Here is a 19,271-nt window from a genome sequence, read left to right on the forward strand (position 1 = left end):
GCTAAAAAAAATCTTTCTTTTTTGTTATAGTCATTTGTAACAAGACTTTTAATGTGTTTATTCATGTGAAACATCTCGTATCCTCTCTCCTCTGCTTTTGCTTTCCACTGTGATTGGTTCATCTTGTGATGACTCATGTTACCTTTGAATATGAGGCAAGCATCACAGTTTTTATATTGCCTACTTGATTAGCCTTTCAGAGAGTATGTTGGAAAACAATCATCTCCAGCACACACACTTTATTTCTTTATGGGGTCAGTATGGACGCTGAATTCAACCCTTATTGGGGCTTCTCTCTGGTTGTTTCTTTGGGCATTATTTACTCTTCTTTCTCTGGTGTGCTCTGATGTTTCTAAAATTGTGGATGAAAAGAAAGAACTACATTTGGAGAGAGATGTGTTGAAGAAAGAGGAGGCTATATCAGAGAGACTGGGAGGTGTGGGGATGAAGGGAGAAAGTGGTGTCAGTTCTAGATTTCAGTGTGTGAAACTGAGCCACAGTGAGCATCTGGCCCTGCAGGCTGGAGGGGATGTTGTGATTGGAGGGTTTTTCCCTCTGCATTATGTCGCTCCTAAGCCTCAGCACAGCTACCAAAGCAAACCTCAGCTCACACCTTGCAGCGGGTGAGGATCCTTTTGATATCTGACATGGTCCTACATTTAAAATGTGAATTTAAAAAGAAGTAATTGAATTGATTTCCTCTTGATGTGATTTGATCTCACTGTCATTCCTACTGTGTATATTTTGACTCAATGTGCAGTGATACTGTTTTTCTTAAGTTCTCATGCTGAATTACATAGACTGCATTCAACCTCTGCAGCTTTGACCACAGAGCATTCCGCTGGATGATGACGATGGTGTTTGCGGTGGAGGAAATTAACCGTAATTCGAGCTTGTTACCAGGTGTTAAACTAGGCTACAGGATCTTGGACAGCTGCGATCATGTCCACACAAGCCTGCAAGCTCTCTTCTCCTTAGTCGGACACTCTGTGGATATACTACAGGACAGGGGTGCTAAAAAGGAGACAGTTGAAAAAAGAACACAAAAAATGACGCTAAATGCAGGGAAGAAAAAAGGCGCTGTAATGAATATGACAATGCCTCAAAGTCTTGAAAATCAAGGGAGTCACAGTAAGGATAATGTGACACAGGAGAGAATGTATGGTTCGAAGTCTGAAACTTTGTCCTCATGTCTGTCTGATTCTCCTGTGCCTGCTGTGATCGGCCTTGCATCCTCTTCTCCGACAAGAGCTGTAGCTCAAACTCTTGGCCCTTTCAACCTCCCACTGGTAAGAAAGGAATAAAAAGTACAAGATTGTGCACTGTACTGTTGTTTTAATAGGCTGCCCTTCCTGCCTCCATTAGTTTTTTGTAATAAGCACAATGTTTTAAATGTTTAAAAAATGTTTTGTTTTTGGCTTCTGAAAAACCCTATTATATCCTTATAGGTGAGTTATTTTGCTACTTGCACTTGCCTGACTGACAAACATATGTACCCGTCATTCTTACGGACTGTGCCGAGTGATCTCTTTCAAGTTAGAGGTCTTGTTCAGCTGGTCACCTTTTTAGGCTGGCTCTGGGTGGGCACAATAGGAACCACGGTGAGATAAAAACTTTGTTTTAACCTTTCATTAGTTCGTTTTAAACACTATCATAATTTACAAAATCCTTTCTCTACATATTTCAGGATGACTACAGTCAATATGGCATCCAAGCATTTTCTAATCAGTTTAAACAACAAGGGGGGTGTTTGGCATTTCATCTGACTATCCCCAAATCACCCACAGTGGCTGAAATACAAGTAATGGCGGACAGGCTGCAGAGCCCAAACGCACAGGTAGTGGTGGTCTTTGCAACGGAGGGACAGCTGGTGGATCTGTTCTTAGAAGTAAGCACTCTCAGTAAATGTTTATGTATTCAGTGAAAATGGTGCTCATGGAAATCTGTTTGATTTCTCATTTATATTGAATTTCTCTGCCTTGTTTTCCAGTTGGCTGAGAGAAATGTGACAGGGATCCAATGGGTAGCAAGCGAGGCCTGGGTGACCGCCACCTTGCTGACCTCATCCCGCTTCCACCCTCTCCTACAGGGCACGCTGGGCTTCTCCTTCCCTGGAGTCAGGATCCCCGGCTTGAAAGAATTCCTGTTAAATGTCCGCCCCTCTCCCGAGCCCGGGATGGAATTTGTCAACATGTTCTGGGAAGAGCTGTTTGGCTGTAGGCTGGGGTTTACAGATGACAGATCCAAAGAAAATGATGCAGATAGGGCGGATAACTTTATGGGATTGCAAGGTTACAAATCAGACCCTCTAGACGTCTCTAGGTCCCTTGTTAGGCCGACTGTTGGGAAAATAACTGCATTCAAAGCATCGGCTGATAAAAACTATGAAGGTGCGGGTGAAAAGCCTGTATGCAGTGGTTCAGAGGAGCTGAAGTACACTGATAGCAGTTACACTGATGTATCTCAGGTTAGAATATCCTATAATGTGTATAAAGCTGTATACGCCATCGCCCATGCTCTGCACACTTTATTGAACTGTGATTCTGCAGGACAAAAGAAGGGAAAGTGTGAGAAGCATACATCCTTTACTTCAAGGCAGGTCAGTTAAATGAGTGCAAAATACATAAATCTATTATTTATTTGAACTACATGATTTCTTAATTTTTTTTTATTTTGGTGTTATGAATTTTTCTTCTGGCCTGTTGTTCTCTTCCCTGTTTGTTTCTTCCTCCTTTCATACAGTTGCTTCATCACCTGAAGACTGTGAATTTCACCAACCAGTTTGATGAAAAAGTATATTTTGACTCCAACGGAGAGCCGGTCCCTCTCTATGACATCATTAACTGGAAGAAGGACAGCATGGGTGAAATTAGGTGGAATATTATATTTCAAGGCCCAGCCATAAAACGACCAATTTCAGCACGACTGAGAAGATATGATTTGTGTTTATTGGCTTTTTAAGCATTGTGAAATTGTTTGTGCTGTTAGATTTGTCAGAGTGGGGAGCTATGATGGTTCAGCTCCATTGAGACAGCAGTTGCAGCTGGAGCAGAGCACCATTGTATGGACAAAAGGACAGTCACAGGTGGGTCAAATATGATATTATTTGTCCTCCAGAGCATCCAGTCTGCTGCAAAGCAATTTTTGATGTGGGATTTTACACCTTTGTTTGTTCAGGTGCCTGTATCTCAGTGTAGTGCTCCGTGCTCCCCTGGCAGCAGGCAGGCCAGACGTCCAGGAGAGCCCCACTGCTGCTTTGATTGTTTGCCGTGTGCAGACGGAGAGATCAGCAACCAGACTGGTAAATGCTTTTTATATTATATTTTTTGTAATAGGAAAAGGTCATTAAAACCACATTCAAGTGTCACAAAAGCATGTAATGTGGATACAAACACAGTGTATGCCAACGATATGTGTCCCCAAAGGTTCCACCGAGTGTACAAAATGTCCGGAGTACTACTGGTCAGACAAAGCCAAGGTGAAATGTGTGGCCGGGGTCGAAGAATTCCTGTCTTTCTATGACACCATGGGCATCATCCTGGTCGCGCTCACACTGCTGGGTGTCGTCTTAACAACCATCATCACTGCAGTCTTTCACCATTTCCGTTCCACGCCGATCGTCAGGGCCAACAACTCGGAGATAAGTTTCTTGCTTCTCCTGTCACTCAAACTCTGCTTCCTGTGTTCCCTGATGTTTATTGGCCAGCCGTCTGTGTGGACATGTAAGCTACGCCAGGCAGCATTCGGGATCAGCTTTGTCCTCTGTCTGTCCTGCCTCCTCGTCAAGACTATTGTGGTTCTTTTGGCTTTCAGAGCCAATGCGCCTAGCTCCAGAGCTCTGAAGCTGTTTGGTCCCTCTCAACAGAGGACTCTGATTCTTTGCACCACAACTCCTCAGGTTAGAGGGCTTACTGAACTTCCACCAACCTGAAGTTGTTTGTGCTATCTTTTTTGAAAAATGCCTATCATTTGCTTTTGCTGTCAGGTTTGCCTCTGTGCTGGTTGGCTGTTGTGCGCGCCTCCCTTCCCATTCAGGAACCCAACCTACCAAGCCTCAACTGGAAAAGTAAGCATTTAACCACAGTCTCCTCTTTGATCTACCATGAGAGGTCACCAGAGTCAGAAATATTCAAATCCAGCACATATGGGCTTTCATGTTTATTACTGAGATCAGAAAGGAACCAAACATAATTATATAGAATTTGTTCATTAACACCGTCATGCAAATTGTACTATAAGTGTTTATTAATTTGTACTCTTGTTTTGTTGGACATAATCAGATTGTCGTGGAGTGTAAGGAGCCATGGCCACCAGGATTCTATCTGGTCCTGGGCTACATCGGCCTACTGGCCTTCCTCTGCCTCCTCCTGGCGTACCTCGGACGCAAGCTGCCAGATACATTCAATGAGGCGAAGCTCATCACCTTCAGCATGCTTATCTTCTGGGCTGTGTGGATCTCTTTCATCCCAGCATATGTGGGCTCTCCTGGGAAGTTCACTGTCGCTGTGGAAGTATTTGCTATATTAGCCTCCAGTTTTGGGCTGTTACTGTGTATTTTTGTGCCTAAATGTTACATAATTTTACTGATGCCTGAGAGAAACATAAAGAAAGGCATGACAGGGACATATCTCAGATGAACTTGGCATTTATGTTGTAGATGGTGATTTTAAGTTGCCAGTAAACAAACAAAAGCAACAACTATTTTATTACATTTACCCTTAATTTTTTGGTCAAGTTCCAATATTTGACGTGTAACAAAATAAAATGGCACATTTAACTGTATACTGTTTGCTAACAAAACCATACCTGATGAGTTAATTTTTTTTACTTCTTAATACTGCAACACACACAAAAGAATAATTTGTTCTAACTTCTCTATACAAGTGACAAATTATTTGCAGAGGTATCTGTATGTATAAACAAGTCCTCCTGAGGCCTTTGTCAATCAAGATTAGTGACTCTGAGCAGAAGCATGAAGGCTCCCCCTAGTGACTCATTCAAGCCTCTGCATCTTTAAAAATGTGGTACAATTACTGGCCTCGATGAATCTGTTGAGCTTCTGATCCTAGTTTTCCTGGGACCCTAAAAGGTGCAGAAACAAGTTACGGATGTAACTACAGTTCTATGAATTCTGGATGACTACCAGAGTCGGTACTTTAGTCCTGGATATAATCCGTCTCACGCATTCGCAGGTCAAGTATATGATATCAACAGTCACATGTGACCTGAGATTGCATAGGGTGCATGTATATAAGCCCTACCACAGAAGTTGTTCCTACAGAATCTTCTCAAGATTCAAAGTAACAGAGAATTCTGGCGGTAATCCAGAAAACTAAAAAACAAAAAACAAAAGTTGATTTCATTCACGGCCCTTGTCATGCATAGCAGTAGTAACATAGCCTGTTCCCTCAAGTCCCATAAGGGAACCTTGAAAGCCTACAGGGGTTTTCATTGAAGTGCTTGTTTACAGATCACCAGAGTATGGGACCATATGGTCTGGTTATCCACTCTATGATGCCTGGCGGAAAACGCTGCAACATAAACCCTCAGAGTAGAGGAGCTTCTTGTCCAATAAAAACTGGGCTCAGTTGCCGGATGACACTCTCTAGCTGCGGCAGAGGTCTCACCTCTTGGGCAGGCACCATGGAACTCCACCCAAAGCCTGTACATTACTGGCGTCCTGTCCCAATGGACTCGTCTTCATCCCTGCCTTCGGCACTGACATCAACATACCCAACATTTTGAAACATGCTGAACTTCAACTTCCTGTTCTAAAAAACGAAAGAGAAGCTGGAGTACTGCCTCCACATCTGATGGGAGTCCATGGTTAAGCCAATGAACACTACCTTTTGGCTGAGTGTGAGAAAACGTTTGGCATGCCTTGGCTCTAGTATCCTGTGTTGGAGCACAGCTTCAGGTCTCAAGACCTCTGGCTCAGACAATAACAGTTGGCATTCTGCATAGAGGCCAAGGCGAGACAAAGACCTCAGGTCTGGGCAGCCGCTCCTTAATAGCTGAGAGGGCAGCAACAGAAAGAGCAGCCTGGGGTGGGGCCAGTCTAAAAACTTAATAGATATAACCACTCAAATGATCAATAAGAGTGTTGACAGTTGGCAAATTTGTGTGTTTACTGCATATACACTTAGTTCATTAAGGTGTGTCCCAAATATAAGGAATCCATAGACTTCCCAACGTTTTTATTTTCTCTATAGTTTCATCTTAGTTTTACACACCAACTGCTGTATATGCACTGAAAAAACAACTTTGTCACTCAATAAATGTTTGTTACATAACATTACAATGATTTTGTGGATATGCAATGGAAAATCAATTCCTGATCCAACAGTTCATTATTTTGAAATTACAGTACATCTGTGCATCTTTAATGTAATGTAGAGAACATTTGTCAGTAAGTATCACTGTACGATGTAAAATGTTACATTATTTAGCTTTACACGCATTAGATTACATTTAGGAGTAACAGCACGACCATCTTGTAAAACTAAATCATATTTCTTTTTTTCACAGCTTTCCCATGACATGTTTCTTGGTATTGTTTTCTGGCTTGATCAATATAATATAACATTTAGGTGCAAAAATGCTAATTAATAAGCCAAATGCTGATGACAAAATTGCAAATATCTCCACAGCTACAGTAAACTTTCCAGGAGAGCTGACGTAAGCTGGGATAAAGGTGATCCAGACAGCACAAAATATCAGCATGCTGAATGTGATAAATTTGGCTTCATTAAAGTTATCAGGCAACTTTCTCGCTAGAAATGCCAGGACCAAACATATTATTGCAAGTATCCCTATGTAACCGAGCACTGTGTAGAAAGGAGCCTCAGAGCCTGTGTTACATTCTAAAACAATCTTCTTATTGTTGTATCTGAAAACCATGTCTGGGAAAGGTGGGTTTAACTTCAGCCACAACACACAGATCACTATCTGAATCAAAGTGCAGGAGCAAACTATTATCCTTTGCTGTGCTGGACCAAACTTTCCTGCAACTTTCTTTCCAGGAAATGTGGCTTTGAAAGCTGTAACGACAACAATAGTTTTACCAAGAACACAGGAAATACAAAGTGCAAATGTTACTCCAAAAGCTGTGTGGCGCAGCATGCATGTCCAGACTGTGGGTCTGCCAATGAAAGTGAGGGGACAGAGAAAACACAAAAAAAGAGAGAACAACAGGAAACAGCTGAGCTCGGAGTTGCTGGCCTTTATGACAGGAGTTTCTCTGTAGCCGATGAAGACAATCATTGTGGCCAGTGACAGGGAAGCCCCTAGCAGGGATACAACCGTGAGAGCTATTCCCATCGGCTCATGATATGTCAGGAACTCAATTGTTTTAGGAACGCATTCATCTTTCCTCTCATTGGGCCAGTACTCCTGTAGACAGGGTGTGCAGTCCACTGCACCTGTTGAACATTAACAGAGGGAATCAGTTATATTACATTTAGAGAAGAAAATGCAATGGGAGATCCAACACTGAATAGTATTTTAAACCTACTGAAACTAAATACACGCTATGACATTGTATTCTGTTTGATTGTTTAGTATGGCATGCTTTTGATACCTGTCAAGTTGGCTATAGTTCCATCAGCACATGGGATACAGTCAAAACAGCAGATGGGTTTTCCCTTTATCCGAGCTTTTCTGGTTCCTACTGGACAAACATTAGAGCACACCGAAATCGGGACCTGGAGGGACAAAAAGTTCAAAAGACCTTTTATTTTGTAGACATGGTAAAATAAATCTTTTAGCTTATTGCATGAAAATGTCCTGTAAATTACCTTATTTCCTGTCTTCCACACAATTTCTTCTTCCTTGAAGCTGAGCCTATAGTCACCGTTAGCAGCAGAGGCAAAGTGACCCACTGTGACATGTTGCACCTGCCCATCTCTCAGCTGCCAGTTAATCATATCATAGGAAGCAGGAGGGTCACCATTGACATCAAAAAACACATCATCACCAAACTTGGTCCTAAAATTCACCCTTTGTAGGTGTTCAGTGACCTGAGGAAAGGAACAGATTGTTTCTCTAATGTTTCTACAGAGATGCAGTACATTTGTTTGGCAGAGAGTTTTGGGTGTTGGGATTATACTTGCACTCTTTCTCACCTCTTTGGGTTGAATTTCTGATAAATTCAAACATGGCCTCCCTGTTTGTCCTCCAACTGGTTGGCAGAATACCAGCTGATGCAGGGCATGAGCAATGGCATACACTGCTTTATACACATTATAAGACACTCTAAGCTGTGTGACATTGAAGAACACATCCTGAGAATTCATTAATGTCTCACTGCCCGTGCACACTTCAAGTGTTGCATCAGTACCAGTGCGCTTCACAGGTGAAACGGGTTTACAGCCCACCACAATCTCCCAGAAATCTCTCACAAAGGCTGCACTTGGATCAGTGTAGGGGCTAATGCTTGTGAGAAATTCTTTCAGTTTTGGAATAGAAATCTTCTGGGGCACAAAACCCAAGGCTCCACCAAAAGCTGGGTACATTTCAGGTGGCGAGAGCAGAGTTGCAGTTATCCAGGATTCACTGGCAAGCCACTGAATTCCTGTAATGTTCTGTTTCACAACCTCTTTCATCAAAGGGTGAAAGTCGCCCTCTGGAACAAAAGCGAGGATGACCTTGACAGCTGACTGCTTGATCATATCCACAACATCCAGAACTTTATCCATGGTGTACGTACGTGATATTGTCCTGACAAATGCAATGCAAGCCCCATGCTTTTGAACCTCCTCAGAAAAAGCCTTGACCCCGTTCCGGCCGTAATTATTGTCTGAGTGCACGGCCCCAATCCACTTCCAGCCAGAACGTTTAACCAGTGCTGCCAAAGCTTTCGACTGGAAGTAGTCGCTGGGGATTGTCCGAAAAAAGGTAGGGTATTTACTTCTATCACTGAGGCAGGCACATGTCGAGAAGTAACTTATCTAAAGAGAAAAAGCTAAAAGTCAGGAAAAAAGAAAACCTCCAAACAACCAGAGTTAAAGCGTAGAGTATCACAGTATTTGGACTGCACAACTCAAGGTAGAACTTCTGCAGGTCATAAAAAAGGTGCTTCTTGAGCAAAACACAAAAATACATACATTATCTTTCCACCACTTGTGCTCACCTAAAAGCCAGATGCTCACATGTCTGTGTGTCTCTAAGCTGCTGAAACTGCTGCTGACAACATAACCCTATCTTTAAAAGGATATACCAATTTGCTTTTTAGAGTTGCTTTCCCTGACAGTAGGCTCATAAGTTTGAAGAGATGAGTAACAATCAGAAATGAAGCAACAAATTATACCTAAAATTAAAGTTAAATTTCATATCTATTTGAAAATTAAACATCTCACAATAATCATTACAAAAGCATAACATATCAGAACACAAATGCAATAAACACATCATTTAATCTCTTACTATTGGCACTTGAAATGGTCCAAGGGCTCCAGCAGCGGCTGAAGACTGAGACGATCCTGCCTCTGCTATGAGGGCAGATATAGCGGGAGAACACGGCAAAGTCAGCTCTTTCTCCTCTGGTCTACTCGCCAGTGTCATTGCAGCACGCAATGTATTTGTAGGAGATGCACAAGAGTCAAGGATCCTATGACCAAGAGATATGTTTGGCAGGAGAGCAGGATCTTTGTTGATTTCTTCAATAGCAAATATCATCACTTGGGTCCAACGAAAGGCACGCAGGTCAAACCTAAGGAAGTTTGCAAGTTTGTAAGATAATAGTAGAAGACATATATACAAGTCTAATGCATTAAAACTTACCCCACACACGTCACTCTGGGTGGCTTGCTCTTGAACGTAGAAATGCCACTTATCTCTTTTTCAAAAACCGGGAAAATCCCTCCGATCATTATGTCTCCCTGATTGAACAAGCTTGGCATGTCAAATCTACCCAACAGTTTACAGCCAGAAACTGTTTTCAGGTAGAGGACAAACCGCAATAAGATAATAGCTCTCTGCAGCTCATGCATGTTTGCTCTTGAAGCAGATGAGAACACAGCTCTTATAAACACTGTTTCAGATGCTGGTAGATGTTACCTCTTCATAAAAGGTTGATTTATGTCCCACAGGGCACAGCAGTCTTGGATGAGTTGAGTAAGATACAAGAGGGAAATGTGATTGCACATTCCACGTACTGTACATTGACTTGGCACAAAGACACACACATCACACACTGGTCAAATCCCAACAGTCTCCTGGGCACAGTTAATCTCAAGTTTCTAAAGTGGTTTAGTAAAGTGCATTGATTTTAATAATGGTGAAATAAGTAGCTTTGTAGCAAACGTGGTCTTTATTCAGTGTGTGTTTGCTTGAATGGGTTGCATTATGTAGAATTGCATCATGTAATTTCTTATACTAAAATTTATATTTTAAACAGACTTAGGCTACCAACATATATATGCTAGCACATAATACTGTATGTGCTAGCAGAAACTGAATTTAAATTATTTACAATTGAACCTGCACTTCATGTAGGTCACGGTAGATAGCGGCAGTTGCACTGGCAGGTCTCTGTAGTCAGCTGTAAATATATAATATATAATAATATAGCCTAAATCAGGGATAAAAGTGCTTAGAATTTACATAAAATAGATGAACAGTAAGGCAATTACAAAAAGTCCACAGACCTCCTGATAAAATGTCAATGTTAAATATAGAATATAATGATCAGGCCCAAAAGAGATCAACAAGAGATGACTCTAAATAATATGCCAAAATAACAAGTGTGAACAAACTGAGCTAACACAATGAGACAAGAGTGAACAAATATAGTGGTTGACCAAACCAAAGAACAAAATAATACAAATAGGGGAAAACAAATGTAAACTAACTACAAGTAAATACCAGGCAATACAAACTGATCCCAAATCCCCCCATGATATTGGAACATGTGGTATGTCCCAACAAGCTGGCTCCAGCATTAAAGTGTCCTGAGCCTTTGACCACACCTTTTTGCCAAACCAGGAAGTGACCTACCCAGCCACAGTACCTCCAACAAGGAAACAAATTCTTACACAAATCTGTGTGTAATTAATTTGATAAAGATGCAACAATTGAAACTTTACAGTCCGACTTGACAAAACCTCACAACACATTGGGACACTTTTAAAAGGTCTGTGAATGAATACACAGTGAGACAGCCACTGTGTGTTACATAGGAGGTGAGGGAAACAGTCAGATAGTGAGTCAGCAGTTGTTTAGTAATGTGTATCACGTAATAGGCATGGCCTATACATTTTTGTTGACCCTCTCCTGCACAGAAATGTCCAAGAAGTTTCTCTACATTGAAGTTTATCAAGCATCGCTTCAGATACAGGATGTGACAGGACAATTTGAAGGCCTTCATGATGATGACGATGCAGAAAGTGAGGCCTAATGGCCATGTGATTGACAAGGTTGTGGAGAACAGCAAACTCCTCTGCAGCTTGATAACTACATGAAGGTAAGACATGAATTTATTATAATATGCTGCAGTTGTGGACAGTGCTGTTTTCATATTACCTTGAAGAAACTGTAATATGCACTGTGGCTGTGTGCAGTGCTGTTTTGAAATTCTTAGGGAGTTATTTAAATATGCATTGTGGCTATGCGCAGTGGTTTTTCAAATTCTTATGTAGTTATTGTAATTCGCACTGTGGCTGTGTGCAGTGCTGTTTTCATATTAGCTTGAAGAAACTGTAATATGCACTGTGGCTGTGTGCAGTGCTGTTTTCATATTACCTTGAAGAAACTGTAATATGCACTGTTGCTGTGTGCAGTGCTGTTTTCAAATTCTTATGGGGTCATTGTAATATGCACTGTGGCTGTGTGCAGTGCTGTTTTCATTTTACCTGAAGAAACTGTAATATGCAGTGTGGCTAAATGCTTTGCTTTATTTCTATTCTGCTGTAGTTATTGTAATTTGCACTGTGGCTGTGTGCAGTGCCGTTTTCATATTACCTTGAAGAAACTGTAATATGGACTGTGGCTGTGTGCAGTGCTGCTTTCATATTTTTATGTAGTTATTGTAATTCGCACTGTTGCTGTGTGCAGTGCTGTTTTCATATTACCTTGAAGAAACTGTAATATGGACTGTGGCTGTGTGCAGTGCTGTTTTCATTTTACCTGAAGAAACTGTAATATGCAGTGTGGCTAAATGCTTTGCTTTATTTCTATTCTGCTGTAGTTATTGTAATTTGCACTGTGGCTGTGTGCAGTGCTGTTTTCATATTACCTTGAAGAAACTGTAATATGGACTGTGGCTGTGTGCAGTGCTGTTTTCATATTACCTTGAAGAAACTGTAATATGCAGTGTGGCTAAATGCTTTGCTTTATTCCTATTCTGCTGTAGTTATTGTAATTTGCACTGTGGCTGTGTGCAGTGCTGTTTTCATATTACCTTGAAGAAACTGTAATATGGACTGTTGCTGTGTGCAGTGCTGTTTTCATATTACCTTGAAGAAACTGTAGTATCCACTGTGGCTGTGTGCAGTGCTGTTTTCATATTTTTATGTAGTTATTGTAATTCGCACTGTTGCTATGTGCAGTGCTGTTTTCATATTACCTTGAAGAAACTGTAATATCCCCTGTGGCTGTGTGCAGTGCTGTTTTCATATTACCTTGAAGAAACTGTAATATCCCCTGTGGCTGTGTGCAGTGCTGTTTTCATATTACCTTGAAGAAACTGTAATATGCAATGTGGCTGTGTGCAGTGCTGTTTTCATATTACCTTGAAGAAACTGTAATGTGCAGTGCTGTTTTGAATTTCTTAGGGAGTTATTTAAATATGCATTGTGGCTGTGCGCAATACTTTTTCAAATTCTAATGGGGTTCTTGTAATTTGCACTGTGGCTGTGTGCAGTGCTGTTTTCATATTCTTATGAGTTCATTGTAATATGCACTGGGGCTGTGTGCAGTGCTGTTTTCATATTACCTTGAAGAAACTGTAATATGGACTGTTGCTGTGTACAGTGCTGTTTTCATATTACCTAGAAGAAACTGTAATATGCACTGTTGCTGTGTGCAGTGCTGTTTTCATGTTACCTTGAAGAAACTGTAATATGCACTTTGGCTGAATGCTTTGCTTTGTTCATATTCAGGTGTGTAGTCATCTTGTCATATACTCTTTATATATTGTTATTCTTATACATAATGAGAGTTATCTATGAAGATACCCTTTTTTCATCTACCCAGAACCATAAGGTGTTACCTTTAATGATGTCACAACTACTGTACCTGGGCGGTCCCTTTGGAACTAATAACAGTATATAAACTTACTTTATCCTGAGATATCATATTTACTAGAAAGTGCAGCTGCTCTTGTATACTGAGCAGTTTAGATATTTACTGATATTACTGAGCAGAAAACTTTCCTCAAACCTGAACCACCCACGGCCATGCTCTCTTTACTTTTTTTACTCTCTCTTTTTGGGGGCAAACGTTGCTCAGCTGCTGCTCTGGATGATTGTGTTTTCTTAGGGGAACTGGAGGAAAACAGTCTGTATGAGGATGGAGATGTAGTGATAGGGGGATTATTCCCCTTACACTACAGCTTGGTGTCCTCTCTTCCAACTTACAAAACAAAACCACCACCTACTAAGTATAAGTAGTAAGAGACCTTTTGAATGTATTTGAGTTGGCTTATGTACTACACAGTGAATTTAATTTAATTGGATTTGTTTGAGGTATCTGATATGTTTTTGTTTCCACTGTGTGAACTGCTTTCCTTTCTGCACAGCTTCAGCTCTCGTGCCTTGCGCTGGATGCAGACCATGACTTTTGCAATCAAAGAGATAAATCAGCGCACTGACCTGCTGCCACAGCTCAAGCTGGGTTTCCACATTCGTGACAGCTGTGATGACATACCTGTTTCTCTGAGAGCATCTCTGCTGCTTGTGAATGGCCAGCCTGAGATTGGCTCCAGAGCAGAGAATGTGAAAGAAAACAAAGGTCCAGAAAGAAACATTGGTTCTGCTTTACGCTGTGCTGCCGGACAAAAGACTGTGTCCAGAGTAATCATAGGAGATGCGGCCTCAGGGGTGTCTATGGCTCTGCTCAGAAGCCTGGGTTCTTTCCACATCCCCCTGGTGAGACTGAGTAGTCAGTAATAACAAACCTTCAATTTTCACAGCTTCCTAAAAACCTGAATGCACCACTGAAAGCTTGTAAAGACGGTTGTATTGTTTGGTGAAATGTGATGCTTGTTCAGCAGCCTTTTAACTGAGCCAAAGTGGGCAGAAGGTTAATTATTGTTTTCTACAATACCAGGTGAGCTACTTCGCATCCTGCAGCTGTCTGAGTAACCAAAGGGAGTTCCCCACATTCATGCGCACAATGCCAAGTGACACCTTCCAGATCAGAGCCCTGGCCCGGCTCGTTAGCTATTTTGGCTGGACATGGGTGGGAGTCATTGGCGTGGAGTCTGATTACGCTCGCTTTGCCATCGAGCTCTTTCTGCAGGAGTCAGTGCAATATGGTGTGTGTGTTGCCTACACTCACTTCTACCCTGTAGTCCTGAGTAAGCAGGCTCTAGTTGAGCTTCTGGATGTTATTCAGGTAACTATATGGGTCAATACAGGTTTGGCATACATATAGGGGTAGACAAAATTACAAACACCTGTGATTAACTGAGGCTGAAGTTTGTGGTTTATGATTTATTTATCTTTTTTCACCCCTGATACATGTGGCCTTTTCATATCTATAGTCCATAGTGCCGTAATTTAAAGTGCGATCATGCTTACTATTATATGTGCTTGAAGTGATCCAACACAATCACTTTATTGAAATTCTTATAACAAAATATTAACTGTACCCACATTTCACACTGTTTAGATGGCATCCTCAAAGGTCATCATTAACTTTTCTGGTGAGTCAGAGCTGCAGGGTATTCTGGAAGAGATACAGCGTCGCAATATAACGGGTCTTCAGTGGATCGCCAGTGAGGCGTGGGCCACTGCCAAATCACTCTGGGACAAGTTTGGAGATCTCCTAACTGGAACAATGGGATTTGCAATCCGGAGAGCTGACGTAATTCCGGGGCTGAAACAACACCTCACTAGTCTCAGACCTTCCTATATTCATAAATCAGCTTACTTGGCGGAATTTTGGGAAGAGCTGTTCAACTGCCGATTGAACGGGTCGGTGAATGGGCACTCTCATGGGGGTGACAACTACCTTGACAGATTACCATGTAAAGGGACAGAGGATTTAAATGATATTTACTCTCCTTATTCTGATGTGACACAGCTAAGAGTGTCCTATAATGTTTACAAGGGGGTGTATCTGGTGGCACATGCCTTGCAAAATATGAATAACTGCACAGTTGGACAGGGGCCTTTCCTCAATGGCACCTGTGCGGACCCAATGAACTTTAAACCATGGCAGGTGGGACAAATTGGAGGTTAAAGCTATTTTTAAGTAACAAATGTAAATACTGAACCATGTTTGCGTTGAGATAACATATTTTTCATACTCCCTCAGCTACTCCACTACATGAAACGAGCACATTTTTCTGCACTGGGAGAGAAAATCACTTTTGACCAAAATGGTGACCCCATTGCTTATTACGACCTCTTAAACTGGCAAAAGCGGCCGGACGGCTCACTTCGTTTGGTAAAAGTAGGTTTCTATGACGCCTCCTCGCCTGCTGGACGCAGCCTGGTCATAAATGACTCAGTGATTCAGTGGCCTGTTGGGAAGCAGGTGTGTTCTGTGCGAATGGGCTTGAGACCATGTTCATCTCTTAGATTGCTGTATGTATTGTTGATTAACACATCAGTTAGTTTGATCTTATTAGCGTGCAATATACTTCATTGTTAAACAAGCAGACAGAGGAAAATGTGAGCAAGTTGACATAAATTGCATAATGGGTAGCAAAAAATAAACCACATTAATAACCCAATATTGAAATAACAATTTGCTATCAACCCTTTCTAATTACCATATGTTTATCTTTACATATATTTAATATATGTAATTTATGAATATATAAATGGAAGTTATATCTCATTTGAGGTTTAGCTCATAATCTAGTATGCATTCTACAAAGAAATATGTCAAACTACAACTAAAAATTACAGGAGGATGATTTTTAAAGATTTTGCATTTCCAGAATAAAGTCAAAATGTCGGTAATGAAGTTTAAATGTTGACAACAAAATTTGACTCAGTAATTCGAGATAAGCACTTGAAACATTTGAAAGTTCAAGTTATTCTTGAAATGCTAAATAAAAACAGTACTCTTTAGTTGATTACAGCTCAAATATGCCGTAATGTTAACAAGTAAAGAGCAAAGGCCTAATATTTATTCAATATTTATAATTTTTTTTTAAATATTTATTTATGTTTATAGAGGATTGGTCTTACTCATGTCCGACAAAGACATGAGTATCAATTTTCTCTTGATTCTAAAAGAAGGGACAGAAGGCCTGAATTTTTTATTGAAATCAGTGCCTTTCTGAGCGGCTGAACTTTGCCTCTCAGGCTTTCCGGTCCGTGTGCAGCGGCAGCTGTCCTCGAGGCTCTCGCATCGCCAGGAGAAAGGGGGAACCCATCTGCTGTTTCGACTGTGTCCCTTGTGCAGAGGGAGAAGTTAGTAACTCGACCGGTGTGTTAAGTTTTGTCTTTCTTGTGTTATCCAAATGTAAACTTGCCTGCCTCTATCTAAATTTGGCTTCTCTGTTGTAAAACATTGTCTTCTATCTCCATCTCTAGATTCTTTAGAGTGCTCACGCTGCTCGGAGAACTCATGGCCCAATAACGCCAGAGATCTCTGCATCCCAAAGACTGTAGAGTTCCTTTCTTACCATGAGCTGATGGGTATTGTGTTGTGTGTTGTATCAGTCCTCGGAGCTTGTATTTCCCTTTCAATCCTCGCCATTTTCTTTACCTACAAAGACACACCACTGGTTCGGGCCAACAACATGGAGTTAAGCTTCCTTCTCCTGGTGTTTCTTGCTGTCTGTTTCCTTGTTGGCCTCTTGTTCATTGGCAAGCCCTCAGACTGGCTTTGCCGCATCAGATACCCAGCATTTGGGATCAGTTTTGCCCTTTGCATTTCATGCCTACTGGCCAAGACGGTAGTGGTCCTAATGGCTTTTAGGTCCAAACTGCCTGGAAGTAATGTCATGAAGTGGTTTGGACCTGACCATCAGAGAGCTAGTGTGCTTTTAGGCACAGTTATACAGGTAGAAACCCTTTCCATAAGTCAACTATATCAGTATTTTTAACTGTGAAGACAAAAGTAAAACCTCTGTTTTTCCTCTTGCTCAGGTAATAATTTGTCTTATCTGGCTGCTCACTAATCCACCCTATGCCAACAACAACACAAATTACCACAGCGCTACCATCATTATCGAGTGTGTTGCTGGGTCAGAGGTCGGCTTCTGGTGTGTACTTGGATACATTGGCATCCTGGCCTGCATGTGCTTCCTAATGGCTTTTTTTGCTCGTAAGCTGCCTGATAATTTCAACGAGGCGAAGTTCATCACCTTTAGCATGCTGATATTCTTTGCAGTGTGGATTACTTTTATTCCAGTTTATGTGAGCACAGCGGGAAAATACACAGTGGCTGTCCATGTTTTTGCCATTTTAGCCTCAGCTTTTGCTCTCCTTTTTTGTATTTTTGTTCCAAAGTGCTATATTATAATTCTGAAACCAGAGAAAAACAGCAAGAAAAATGTGATGCAAAGATGAAAATGACAGAACATAATAAATTCTTTTCATGAAAGTTATTATCTTCTTGTGGTCGTAAGACCTAGACTCATGCAGGGAAAAAAAACAAGCAAATTATTTTGAAATAATGTTGCCCAAATTCCAGCTTGTACCATTTTCACTATTCACAAAGCTTCCTAGCAACACTTTGATTGCTAAATGATGTCTCAGAAGTCAAAATTGTGGGCTTCAGTGCATAAACAGGAGATGTCAGAGATATTTTAAAGCCCCTTTCCACTTGAGGCAATGCCATTAACTTCTTTAACATTAAGTCCTCTGCACTTGGCTGCATTTGATCCTACCTGGGATAGTTTACCCCCAGGGAAGACTCTTTTCCCTGGGGAAAAACCCTCTGCTGGCCACCCCTCCCCCACCACCCCCTCTAAGTGTTTGTCAATCTGTACATGCATGGCCCTTCTCACCTGCTTAAGGGGGACCATGGTCGGCTAGCCCGGTCGTAGTTATTTTTCCATTGGTGTCTGTGTATAGTGGTAAGTGTGGTATACGGGGACATTACGCTCAAGCTGGGGACTGTGGTGGGCTAGCCCTGTTCTCCGTCATGGCTTTTCCCAGACTTTACCTCCAGAGAAGCTCCCCCTCTCCCGATACGTTTTTTCCTTTGGTGTCTTTGTAAATACTGGTAAATGTGGTATACTGGGACATAACCTGCCAGACAGGGGCCTTGGTCAGCTAGTCCCATTCACCTGGCCTGGTTCTTTTCAGGTTGGGTTTTTCTGAGAATTCACTCCCTCGGCTGGCTCCCCTCACCGATTAAAACCCTTTGGCTGAACCTGCATTTAAACCAGGAACAGATTGCTGTGAGGCTAAAGTGCTAACCACTGCACCACCATGCTGCCTTAGGGACAGTGTTTTCATTTTTTATTGGTTATCATACATATAAAAAGCATCCATAAACTACACAGTAATGCAGAGGATTTTTTGGTAAAGTATTGGTGAACAAATTTTAGGGATGATTTCCTCTAAAACACTGTGTATGTAGAAATGTTAAATAGTTCCTCAGTCCATATGTCGAGTCTAGTCCAGTCAATACAGACTGTGCACTGGTAGCTGGAACGGTAGTAGTTCGACTCTTGGTCACTAAGAAAAAAATCTACATATCTAATAATAATGTATAATATAAAATCTCTCTCTATATATATTATAATCGGATAATTCAGAACCTCATGCTGATGTGGGCAGCTTAATATCTTGTAGCCCTATCACTCTGGTACCTTTTCAAAACAATTGTGTTCATTTGTATTTCTGGTATATCTGTATGAAATAAAAAACTTGTATAAAACTTTGAGTTTATTTTCCAAGCAGTAATAACAAAGTTATTCTTCCTATATACACTTTTAATTCATTATATTGCGTTACAATATACAAGCTACTCATATTTTTATGACTAAACAACTCAGTTTTACACAGTACTTACAATGATTCAGTAATGTATACAATATAATTATATTATCAATTATTAATATATTATGCATTCAGTAGTAATACATATCAAGAAATAATTTCCCACTATGGTTTGCATCTGGGGTACAGCATATCTTTAGT

At 41.1% G+C, this 19,271-nt stretch overlaps 2 protein-coding genes across 2 annotated transcripts; one reads left to right on the top strand and one right to left on the bottom strand.

Moving 5' to 3' along the window:
- Nucleotides 1–845: 845 nt before the first annotated feature.
- Nucleotides 846–17,690, top strand: LOC138597418 (uncharacterized). Its single transcript, XM_069669015.1, has 20 exons — nucleotides 846–989; nucleotides 1,137–1,289; nucleotides 1,449–1,601; nucleotides 1,688–1,888; nucleotides 2,090–2,230; nucleotides 2,369–2,599; nucleotides 2,743–2,873; nucleotides 2,989–3,085; nucleotides 3,178–3,301; nucleotides 3,426–3,898; nucleotides 3,986–4,066; nucleotides 4,281–4,619; nucleotides 13,362–13,603; nucleotides 13,736–14,084; nucleotides 14,266–14,553; nucleotides 14,830–15,381; nucleotides 15,478–15,699; nucleotides 16,479–16,602; nucleotides 16,710–17,182; nucleotides 17,268–17,690. The coding sequence occupies exons 1-20, from the start codon at nucleotides 846–848 to the stop codon at nucleotides 17,688–17,690; spliced, it is 4,941 nt and encodes a 1,646-aa protein (XP_069525116.1).
- Nucleotides 6,523–9,917, bottom strand: LOC138596816 (extracellular calcium-sensing receptor-like). The gene is made up of 6 exons (XM_069668231.1): nucleotides 9,781–9,917; nucleotides 9,424–9,709; nucleotides 8,124–8,948; nucleotides 7,797–8,018; nucleotides 7,580–7,703; nucleotides 6,523–7,421 (listed from the first exon to the last, which is right to left on the bottom strand). The coding sequence occupies exons 1-6, from the start codon at nucleotides 9,897–9,899 to the stop codon at nucleotides 6,523–6,525; spliced, it is 2,475 nt and encodes an 824-aa protein (XP_069524332.1). The 5' UTR covers nucleotides 9,900–9,917.
- Nucleotides 17,691–19,271: the final 1,581 nt, after the last annotated feature.

This window comes from Semicossyphus pulcher, unplaced genomic scaffold (genome assembly GCF_022749685.1).
Source record: "Semicossyphus pulcher isolate SPU_LCO1_2020_fin unplaced genomic scaffold, fSemPul1.0.p SCAF_19, whole genome shotgun sequence".
Taxonomy (NCBI): Eukaryota; Metazoa; Chordata; class Actinopteri; order Labriformes; family Labridae; genus Semicossyphus; species Semicossyphus pulcher.

Coding starts and splice junctions, on each gene's coding strand:
- LOC138596816 (XM_069668231.1), bottom strand. CDS start 9,899: ATGCCAAGCTTGTTCAATCAGGGAGACATAATGATCGGAGGGATTTTC. Junction 8,949..9,423: donor GACCATTTCAAGTGCCAATA/GTAAGAGATTAA, acceptor TTTTCTCTTTAG/ATAAGTTACTTCTCGACATG. Junction 8,019..8,123: donor CAGAAATTCAACCCAAAGAG/GTGAGAAAGAGT, acceptor TCCTTTCCTCAG/GTCACTGAACACCTACAAAG.
- LOC138597418 (XM_069669015.1), top strand. CDS start 846: ATGATGACGATGGTGTTTGCGGTGGAGGAAATTAACCGTAATTCGAGC. Junction 1,889..2,089: donor TGGTGGATCTGTTCTTAGAA/GTAAGCACTCTC, acceptor CCTCTCCTACAG/GGCACGCTGGGCTTCTCCTT. Junction 3,086..3,177: donor GGACAAAAGGACAGTCACAG/GTGGGTCAAATA, acceptor TTGTTTGTTCAG/GTGCCTGTATCTCAGTGTAG.